The sequence below is a fragment of the Otolemur garnettii genome, unplaced genomic scaffold, assembly GCF_000181295.1.
Source record: "Otolemur garnettii isolate 467f Iridium unplaced genomic scaffold, OtoGar3 scaffold00009, whole genome shotgun sequence".
Lineage (NCBI taxonomy): Eukaryota > Metazoa > Chordata > Mammalia > Primates > Galagidae > Otolemur > Otolemur garnettii.
Genome location: NW_003852404.1, coordinates 3,959,499 through 3,970,350, shown reverse-complemented (window position 1 = coordinate 3,970,350; position 10,852 = coordinate 3,959,499). Strand labels below are relative to the sequence as shown.

General features: G+C 50.7%; 1 protein-coding gene across 2 annotated transcripts in view; it reads right to left on the bottom strand.

The window, feature by feature from the left end:
- Positions 1-10,852, bottom strand: part of ECE1 (endothelin converting enzyme 1) — a 113,539-nt gene that overhangs the window by 57,639 nt on the left and 45,048 nt on the right. The window contains exons 1-2 of one of the 2 annotated variants that reach the window (XM_012801551.2): positions 2,802-2,885; positions 2,507-2,593 (exon numbers count right to left, since the gene is read on the bottom strand). In XM_012801551.2, the coding sequence (XP_012657005.2) occupies positions 2,507-2,593; positions 2,802-2,855 (141 nt within the window). In that variant the 5' untranslated portion in view covers positions 2,856-2,885. Of the gene's footprint in view, positions 1-2,506; positions 2,594-2,801; positions 2,886-10,852 lie in introns of those variants that run through there. The other variant, XM_012801552.2, reaches the window with a different exon arrangement.

Here is a 10,852-nt window from a genome sequence, read left to right as displayed (position 1 = left end):
GGCACCTGTAGTCCCAGCTACTCAGGAGGCTGAGGCAAGAGGATCTCTTAAGCCCAGGAGTTTGAGGTTGCTGTGAGCTATGACACCATGGACCTGTTTCCAGGGTGAGCATATTATTTATATAAGTTATATAAATATATATGTATTATTTATGTAAATGTACATAAATAAATAATAAAAATACTGTATATACATACATATAAAGGTGCAAAACTAGAAATATTAACTTTGAGCAGTGGGATTACTATTTCTTTAATTCGTTTTTATACCTGACAATATGATTTTCCACAAATGGGCATAGAAAGCCTCAATATTGAAAAAAAAAAAACCCACACTAAGTGGAAATGTTAAATTAATAGAACATTCAGCCTCATAAATTGAGGTGGAGGAGTGCTTGATTCTTACTAAAACAAGCACTGGCAGTTCATATTTACTTTTTGTGGGGGCTCCAAGAAGCCAAGCTGGGTACCCACAGACATGTCCCAAATCCTTGGGCAACTTTTTTTGCCTTTTTCTGTATGGGAAATGAAAAATGTACCCAATTGGGGAGCTTGGTATACTAAACCCCAATCCATGTGACAGTGAGGTGACCACAGGAATGTCCCTAACCTCTCCCTGCCTCTCTCTTTCATCATCTGTAATGATGAAGAGCCACACCAGGTCTTACCTCATAGGTCATAAAAATAATCCTAGAAGGCTCTGTAGTATGTATTATAACCACTTTCTCTAACCTATTTTATGGCTGAGGGAATTATAACTGACAGAGATTAAGTAGTTTCCCCGAGGTCATGAGCAGAGTCAGAATTCAAACACGAGTTCCTGGCTTCAGAGATGGGACTCCCCCTGCTCTGCCAGGGGCCCTCACCCAGCTACCCATACTATTTGATCTGAAAAAGGCTATACCCGAGTGGGCTGCTGTGATAACAGCAACATGGCATATTATTCTGTTATGAATTCTGAAATGCTTTTGCGCTGATATATTTAGAACCTTCTGTGGAAGATGAGACTGAAAAAGATTGCTGATTAGATTCTGTTTTGATTTTTTTTTTTTTAGAAGGGAAAAGTGCCTGCCCCAGAAATCTAATTTCCTGCTGGCTTTAGGCTCTTAAGAAGGGTCCACAGGGAAGAGGTTTCAGGCAGACTGGGTTTGATGTGTCATTCTCAGATTTCTAGCTCTGTGACCTAAGTTGAATTGTTTCTCCTCTCAGAGCCTCAGTTTCCTTATCTGTAATGGAAAAAGCAGTTTCTACAGCCCCTGAGGGTTGTCTCAGATGTTAAGTGGGATGGTATAGGCCAGGTTGCCATATCCCAGTGGCAGTGGTTAGAGCACTTGGGGTCATGAATTTGGATATCCGTGGGCCTAATTTAACCAGCCTGCAGGAAAAACTCAAATCAATGCTATTTCCCTTTATCGCTGCTATACTATTCTAGCTTCTGAGGGGTGTGCCTGAGTAGATGTGTGCTCAGCAGCCTGAGCTCCCACACACACTAAGCTTGCCCTCAGGATGAGCTGTGATCAGATGCCACTTTACCAGGTCACCCTAAGACTCCCTGGTACCTCTCTTGGTCTCCCTAGCAGAAATCTTCCTGGACTGAAGTGTCCAGTCCTCTCTCTATGCTGGTTTCTCAGGAGCAAGATCACACAGCCACCTTTGGTCTCCACAACATTTCCAACTCTTCCCACCTACCTGCCTGGATCCAAACCCAACCAGGACTGAGGTGCTAGTCAAAAATGTCCCAGTGCTAGCAGCACCTGGGGCTCAAAGGAGTAGAGCGCCGGCCCCACAGTTCAAACCCAGCCCCGGCCAAAAACTGCAAAAAAAGAAAAAAAGAAAGAAAAAGTCCCAGTGCAGTGCCCAGGGAGAGGAGAGCAGTCTGGCTCTCTGCTCTGACAGATGGGGCAGTAGGCATATGAGATTCCCCTAAGGACAGGCCCTGGTGTAAGGCAGGGGACTGGGCCTATAGAACATGCAGAAAAGGGGCAGGGAAACATGGGGCAGAGAACCTGTCCCCTCATCCCCCAGAGAATTCAGGTACCAGGAAGAAAGAAGATGGAGGGGATAACGCCTCCCAGATAGGGTGACTGACTCTCCCGGTTTGCCTAAGACTGAGGGGTGGGTTCCAAGGACGCAGGCTTTTCTATACTAAAACTAAAACAGTTTTTAGACTTTGCCAGTAACGGGCTGTGTGCGCCTGGGCAAGTCCCTGGGCATTCACGGACTGCCTCTTAAGGGAACGTGACCAGTTTAGGTCCGAGAGAGCCTCTGTTCTGCCACCTGGGCTTAGCTCCAGAAGCAGGTGGTCAGGAAGATCTGGGGATGGCCAGGGCTGATCGGGGGAGCCCAGAGCCTCAGGGTCCCTCCTACTACAGGTAGGGTTCTCCCGCCAAGCCCAGCTGCGGGTGGCAGGTCCCATCCCGGGCTGGTAGTGTGGGGGCGGGGCGGCAGCAGCGCGCATGCCCGGCCCAGGCCGGCGCCAAGGCCGGGGTGGGCCGGAGGGCTCGTACCTGCAAGCCGTTGGGGTACACTTCACCCTCGGAGAGGGAGTCCACCAGCTCCTCCTCGTCCAGCGTGGCCCGCTTGTAGGTCGACATCTGCAAGGCCAAATGCAGAACGGACTCTCTCAGCGCCTCCATGGCTCTCGCGCCCGAATGGGGAAGCGGCCCCAGCCCCGGCGCGGCGTCTCCGCCACCCCGCCCCGCCCCGGCCAGGACACCCGAGACCGGCCCACGCACCGGCCCGAGGCGGGGAGAGGTGTCCCGCCCCCTACCCGCTCCCAGCTGAAGCAGCTCCGCTCCTCACCCCCAGCGCCGACAGCACCGCGGCCACCAGGGGCAGAGGGCACACACTCCGCATACTGCGCCCTGGACACCGGTCTCGCTCTGGTTTGGCGGCCGCTACCCGGGTCCCACCGCCACCACCACCGCTCCTGCTGCTGCCGCCGCCGCCGCTGGGCAGGGCCCCGGGGGCTGGGCCGGGCTTCGCACCACCTTCGCGGGCGGGGCCTGATCGGGCTCTCTCGGGATGACCCCCAAGGCCCAAGAGTCCCAGAGAGATGGGACCCCTTCCTTTCCCAGAGATCTGGAGAGCCCCCTCCAACTCCTTAGCAGGCAGTAAGGAGCCTCACAGCAACCGCTCCTTCTAGGAAACTTGGGGTCCCTAATGACAGATAACAAAAGTATCAGGAAGGTGTCCCCAATTTGGCCCAGAACAGTCAAAAGAGATACACCCCTACCCTTGGCCCTTGGGTGCCTTAAGGGGGAGATCGCCCCTATCGTCGCTAGAAAAACTTGACAAAAAAGGGGGAACAAAACCGGCAGGTATCCCACCTTGCCCCCCCCCCCAGTGTGGCCTTCCCCCAACACATGAAGAACCACTGCTTTGGGGAGAGCCAGAAAGCCGGACCCTGACTTTTCTCTGCCACTTCCCATCTCAGGAGTCAGAGTCTCAAGCAGTTCCTCTCCCCCTACCCCCAGCCGCTGAGGCCTCTCCTGTGACCCTAGGTGGGAAAGTATGGTCTCACAGACCCTCACGGGAGACTGGGCCCCAGCACTCTCCTATCTACTTCCCAACCCCAGAGAGGTCTAACCCAGCAGTTTCCCCATGGACCCTCCACTTCTAGTAAGGTGTGGAATCCCTGGATTGGGATGCGCCTTTTAGCTTTCAAAGTGTGTTTCTGTTCATTCCCACTCACAAATATGAATGAAGAGACTCAGAGAGGTGAGATGACTGCCCACCCAAGGTCACAGAGACAGAGTGGCAGGTTTTGAAGGTCTCCTTTTGCAGCCCCCTCAGCTAGGGCTGCCTTTAAAAATGGAACTCTGATCTTGCCACTCCCTTGCTTAAAACTCCTGTGCTGTCCCTGGAATAAAATCCAAACCCTTATGGCTCGGCGCCTGTGGCTCAAGCGGCTAGGGCGCCAGCCACATACACCTAAGGTGGCGGGTTCGAGTCCCCAGCCCGGGCCCGCCAAACAACGATGATGGCTACCAAAAAATGGCCGGGCGTTGTGGCGGGCGCCTGTGGTCCCAGTTGCTTGGGAGGCGGAGGCAGGAGACTCGCTTGAGCCCAGGAGTTGGAGGTTGCTGTGAGTGTGATGCCATGGCACTCTACCCAGGGGGATAGCTTGAGGCTCCGTCTCAAAAAAAAAAAAATCCAAACCCTTCACCAGGCCCCCATGGCCCTGTCCATTCCTGACTCCCACCTCTCTCACCCAGGGGCCAACTTCTTTAGCCATCACTCATTTCCCCAGTTTCTCCAAGTTTCCCTTCCTCTCAAGACCTGTGTAGCTGCTGTTCCCTCTACCTAGAACATTCTTTCCCATCTCTTCTCCCATGCCAGCTCAGGCTTCAGGTCTCAGCTTAAATGCCACCTCTTCAAATGTCCCAACCATCCTTAGTAGCCCCCCAAATTCTCTATGAGAGCACCCTAATTTGTTGTTGTCTTTACATCTTTACGGTCTATCTCCCTCCCCTTCTCCTAAATCTTCACCTTAGTCCTGGGATCTTGTCTGCCCTGTTCCATAGAGAATTGTGGGTGCTCAACAAACAGTTGTTAAAATGAATAGGAGAACAAGTGGAGGGGAAATGCTTTTAAGTTCTGAATTCTCCTGCGTCTAACTTTGTAATGCCTAAGGACAAAGGCAACACACCTAAGGGGCATTAGGCCTTGGGGAGGCAGAGTGCTGGGAAGAATTTTAATTCTAGAGTCTTCTGCCTCACTCTCACTGGATGGAGGAGTTCCCATTATACACCCAGAGAGAGAAAGGACTTCTTCAGAGCTTCTTATCACTGGGTTACAGCTGGACTTCTTCTAAAATAAGACATTGGTTATACTAAGTGACAACAGAGGAAAAGACCCTTGAAAAGGAAATTCAATTCACCAAACATGTCCCCTAGGCAATGAGCTAGTGTTAGGGACCTGTCGGTTCCTTTATACCATCTCATTTTCAGCCTGTCACCCATCCCTTGGATGCAGGTATTATTCACCCCTTTGACAGATAATGAAACTGAGGCTCAAGGAAGTAACTCACCCAGGTGTGGTTACACAATGGCTCTTCTTCCGGCTCATTTCGGAGCTCTCCCCTCTGGGAAGCTCTCCAGATTGCATTTAGTCCCCTGCCTGTGTCCCCAGACAGCCATCCTAGATGGGTGAACCCTACCAGCAAGTGCTGGCTCTCATAGCCCCAGTAACTCAAGGGCCCAGTCTGGGGCTAGAACCTCTATAGATACTTGAGTATAAGCGGGAGGCAAGGGAGAGAGGCTGTAAGCCCACCCCAGCTGCCCTAGTATTTACCCCTCTGCAGCCTGTCTGCGGACAGGTGATATAGAAAGCTCACATACCTCCCAAGCAGAAATCAGCGGAGATGGAGTGCTGTTTATTTTTTGACACACAAAAGACGAGGGCCCCTTTCTGAAGCGTCTGCCTTGAGCCTTGTAGTGAAACTGAACTCAGATGTGGGAGAGGCTTAGTTGGCTGTGCTTGGTGGGGTGACCACAGGCTGTGGTGAGTGACGTTCCAACAATCACCGCAGCCCTATATTTGTACCTGCCCAGAACCCTCCACCTAGGGCTTTCAGTTCACTATCTTGATGGATCTCATCAGCCACCTAAGAGCTTCAGCCTCAGTGGGTATCACTTCCATTTTATACAGGGCAGGGGCTGGACACACCAAACACCTTCTGTGTGGCACCTGACAAATGTATCTCTGCTAACCCTTGGAGGTGAGAATCATCACCTCTGCTTTATGGATGTGACAGCTGAGGGTCAGACAGCAGGCAGGACTTGGCTCCATGTCCATCCCATCTCTTCCTCACTATCGTCTGCCTGGAGAGTTAGAGAGCCAGGATGAGGATGTAAATCTTCCCCTGAAGAATTCCAACCCCCACACACCCTGACTCCATTATGCTGCCTCCAGAGAGCCCAAGATACACAGCTAGTGAGTGGCAGGGCTGGGTCCTGGACTCTTGGTCCTGTGCTCTTGTGGAAGGTGGAACTGCTACTTCAGATGGGAACCCCATGGAGTTTGGGTGCCCTTGGCAGCCTAAGGCTCTATGCTGGCTGAGTGGTCAGCGCTTGTTCTCAAATTGCCTCATTTGTGGTTGTGGGTGCCACACCCGGGCCCAAGAGCTTCAGGGAAAGGGAAGAACCACCACCGCTTTGTGGGGGAGTTTCTGCTTTAGTTTGCTCAGTTCCTTTCCTGGCCCTGTGCCACCGTGTAGGAGAAGTCTGGGTTGAATCTGAGTCTAGGTTCATGAGAAGGGCTTTGAGGAGACCAAGAACGGAGATGTGGGAACTACAATTTTTCCTGCGAGCTGCCTGTCCCCAGTGCCTATCCTCAGCTGTTCAGAGAAAGTGATGAAAGCCAGATGAAGGTGCAGAGGTGCCCAAGCTCTGGAAACCCCACCCTTGGAAATCCACGGCCTGGTGTGAACAGAAACAAGAAATAAAAATGCTCATGTGTTTCTGACGACAAAAGCCTGAGGGCCTGGTGGCATGCAGGCATGATCCCATTTGTCCAGACTGCATTAGTCATTCGGATGGCTCTTGTGTTTGGATGGCTGAAGGCAGGGGATCTTTAAGGAATCTTGGAGTGTGTCAGAGGCAGGAAAGAGCAGCCCCATGAGTGGAATTTGAGGCCTGGGACTCAGCAGCCACACCCTCTAAATTGCTTGCACATTCTATTTCTAAGCCTCAACTCTTTGGGGATGTTGCCCTTTGTGGTCAAAATCACCATCAATTACTGCTTCTGTTGCTGATAATTGGCTGGGATCTATTTAAAACTATTAAATCCTTACATGTCATCTAAAACACACGTTATCTGTTAACTAAATATTTATATTTAACAGGCACAATAATACAGTGGGTAAAAGGGCTGGATCCAAACCTCAGTTCAGATTTCCACTCTGCCACTTCCTGGCTGTGTGACCTTGGGCAAGTGACTCAGCCTTCCTGTGCCTCAGTTATCTCATCTATAAAATGGGGATGAAAATAATAGTGCCTCCCTCATAGGACTGTTGTGATACTTAAAGGAGTTAATATAAACACATAGCAAGTACCCACTAAGTGTTAGCTGTTATTATTTGTATTGTCATAACTTATCCAATTTGAACCTTAAAGCCTTCAATTGATCCTCACTACCTAAGGAAAAAAAATCCAAACTTCTTAGCTTTGCATTCGAAGACTCCCTATCTGGCCAAAACCTACCTCCCCAGGCTCATCCTCTGCATGACCCCTGAGGTGAGTAGCCTGACCCTGTCTTACCCTGCAGGTGTGCACCGCGCAACAGGAGCTTACTTAGTCCTTGATGCCTGGCAGGCCCTGGGCAGCCCTGAGTAGGCCGTGGTTCCCACCCTTGTGGGGTCTGTGGCTAATATTCCCTCTGCCAAGACAGTGCCCGCTACCCCAAACACTACGTATTCCTTTCCATCTTGGGCCTGCCTGCTCCTCCCTGAGGCCCTCCTCCCAGGTGTGCCGTGGCAAAGTACCTGCATTGCATTGGGGCCTTTGTCTAGCTGTCTTTATCCTCGGAGTGGAGAGCAATCATCTTATTACCCTGATTACCAACTTATTACCCATCTGATACTCATCGCCCTGATACTGAGCATAGAACCTAGTTCCCAGATAACTGGTTACTTTATACCCCAGGTTTTTGCTAGGACATAGGCATCTGTGACTTCAACAAAGAAGAAATAACTTGATAACAATCAAGTAAAATTCAAACAGGACAACTCTGAGCAAAGAGCAGGGTAGTACAAATATGGCCATCACTCCTACAGATGTGCCACTTGACATTTATTACTATTACATTGTCCAATGTATTTCTCAGTGTCTTTCGTGTGATTAATTTCTTTTTAAATTTACCACAAAGTTCCTGAAGGATTAAACTGCTTCTTCACTTTTTTCAGACAGAGTCTCACTCTGGTACCCTGAGCAGAGTGCTATGACATCATAGCTCACAGCAACCTCAAGCTCTTGAGCTCAAGTGAACCTCTTGCCTCAGTTTTTCTATTTTTAGCAGAGACAGGGTCTTGCTATTGCTTAGGCTGGTCTCGAACTCCTGAGCTTAAGCAATCCACCTGCCTTGGCCTCCCGGAGTGCTAGGAGCATATTATTTTATTGAATGTATTTTAGTTATAACCCATCATGAATTCTCTATGGATAAAGTCAGTTTGAAACAACCTGTATCAGGAACATTCCTTCTCTAATCCACTCTTCTGGGAATAGGGCTTCCAAGTATTTATTCAACTGTGTGAAGACTGAGGCAGTAAAGATAGACCCAGGCCCACTCCCAGGTTCCCTGAGCTCATGTGACTTTGGACATATCCTTTTCACATTTCAGGTCTCAGTTTCCTCATCTGTAAAAAGGGTCATTGTGAAGATTAAATGAACTGAGAACATGAACTACGTGGCATATAGCAGCCCGTCATCAAGGAAATTGGCCCCTGTGGGACATACTGTATCACCCACCTCTTTATGCCTGCTTTTTTTTTTAATTAAAAAAAATTTTTTTTTGATACAGAGTCTCACTATGTTGCCCTCTGTAGAGTGCGATGGCATCACAGCTCACAGCAACCTCAAACTCTTGGGCTTAAGTGATTCCCTTGCCTCAGCCTCCCAAGTAGCTGGGACTACAGGTGCCTGCTGCAACACCTGGCTATTTTTTGGTTGTAGTTATCATTGTTGTTTGGCAGGCCTGGGCTGGATTTGAACCCACCAGCTCCAGTGTATGTGGCTGGCGCTCTAGCCTCTGAGCTTCAAGTACTGAGCCTTAATTTAATTTTTTTAAGAGACAGGATCTCACTCTGTTGCCCAGGTTGGAGTAAAGTAGCATGAACACAACTCACTGTAGCCCTGAACTCCTGAGCACAAGGGATCATCCTGCCTCAACCTCCCAAGCAGTTGAGACTACAGGTGTGCACTACCACAGCCTGCTAATATTTTCTGTTTTGTAGAAATGGGGTCTTGATATATGGCCCAGGCTGGTTTCAAACTCCTGGCCTCAAGCGATCCTTCCACCTCTACCTCCCAAAGCACTAGGATTACAGGCATGAGCCACCATGCCCAGCCTGCCTGCTTCTCTTTACCTTCTCACCATCTTTCCCATTTGCTTCGGTCCTCATCCAAATTTCCCAGCCAATATTTCGCATTACTCTCTCCCTGCTGGATACTTGGCAAAAAAATGGAGCGCCCAGGTGATCAAGGTTAGCATCAACAGCAATAAGTCAGGCTCAGCACCATAGCTCAGTGGTTAGGGCACAGGCTACATACACCAGGACAGGTGGGTTCAAACCCAGCCCAGGCCTGCTAAACAACGACAACTGCAACAACAACAAAAAAAAAGCTGGGAGTTGTGGCGGGCACCTATAGTCCCAGCTACTCAGAAGGCTGAGGCAAGAGAATTGCCTAAGCCCAAGAGTCTGAGGTTGTGGCTGGTGCTGTAACCACCGTGCCATGGGCACCACGCCTGTATCCTTATCTTATTTGTATTACCATCACCTTGTGGAATAAGTCCTGAGATCCCCATCTTACAGATGTGGAGACTGAGGCTTTGAGAGAAGAGGTGGCTTGCCAGGCAGCAGCAGAGCTGGGACTCAAACCCAGGTCTTCCTGGTTCTCTAGGGGCCCCTTCTCCTTTTCTCGTGCTCCCACTTGGGGCTCTCTAGACCAACCTCCTTTGCAGGCCATAGGCCGCCCTCTTAAGATATGGTACAGAGGGAGGGATGTAACTGGTAGAGGTGGGATGGGAGACTATGCTTTGTGCCACCAAAAAGGCCTGAGCACAAGTGAGTAGGAGGTTGGGGGAGGGAAAAGCTCAAGGTGAGACTCAGGGAGACCCTCGAAGACCAAGGGTGCAGGACAGGTGGGAAGGCTGCTAGCCCTCTTATTGGAGAAGCCAACAGTCCTGTGAACCCATGAGTCAACATCCTGGTTTGGACCAGAGTCCCAGGGCTGGGCTCCTACTAAGGTGCTGGCAGCAGAAGGCTCGCCTACACACGCAGGGAGCCGGGAAACACTCACCCACTCGGCCTGGTGTTGACTCACCTGCCTGGGGGCCCAGCAGGCAGTCTTACCTAGTGCTGCCAACCCACTGCCTTGGTGCCTGCTGGAGGCTGTCCCACACCCAGGCCCCAAATCTGGCTGCAACCTCTCATTATAACTTGATGCCCACCCCTCCACGTGCCTGACAGCCCCTAGCAGTCATTGTTGCCCCTCTGCCTGGGCCCATTGGCTCTGCCTGCCCCCAACCCAGGAAGCCTTCTGGCCTTCTTGATCTCCCATTGTGGCCCCTCCAGTCCCTTGTCTCTTGGCCAGCTAGAGGCAGGATGTTCTAAACTACTTGCCAGCTTCACGTGCTGACTCCCTGGAGCTGTCAAAATGAAGACCATGGGCCTCGCCCGGCTTCCATCCCTTACTCCCCCAGGTCTCCCAGGACCTGGCTCCTGGCCCCCTACAGCATCATCTCTCACTACTCCTCCCTCACCTGCTCAAACACAGCAAAGCACTTACAGTTAGTTCCCCCGACACACCAAGCTCCCTGCAGGCCTTTGCATACCCACTGCCCTCTGCCTTCTTTCCCCTGGCAACTCCTTAGTTTAGATGCATTTTCCTCCAGGCAGCTCTCCTTTCTGACTTTACTGTGACCCCTCCCTGGGCATTTTCCAGCATCTCATCCCAGTAGGGTGATTGGCAGCCAAGTGTGACTGTGTGATTTCAACAAGGCCATTTCTCTTCCATCCATGCTTTGGCTTCTGCATCTGTCTAATGGAGATGATAATGGTATCCCTCACTCACCCATACACACCGGGTCTTTGCACGTCTTAAACTAAGTAAGAGCTGGAAAGTCCACAGCCT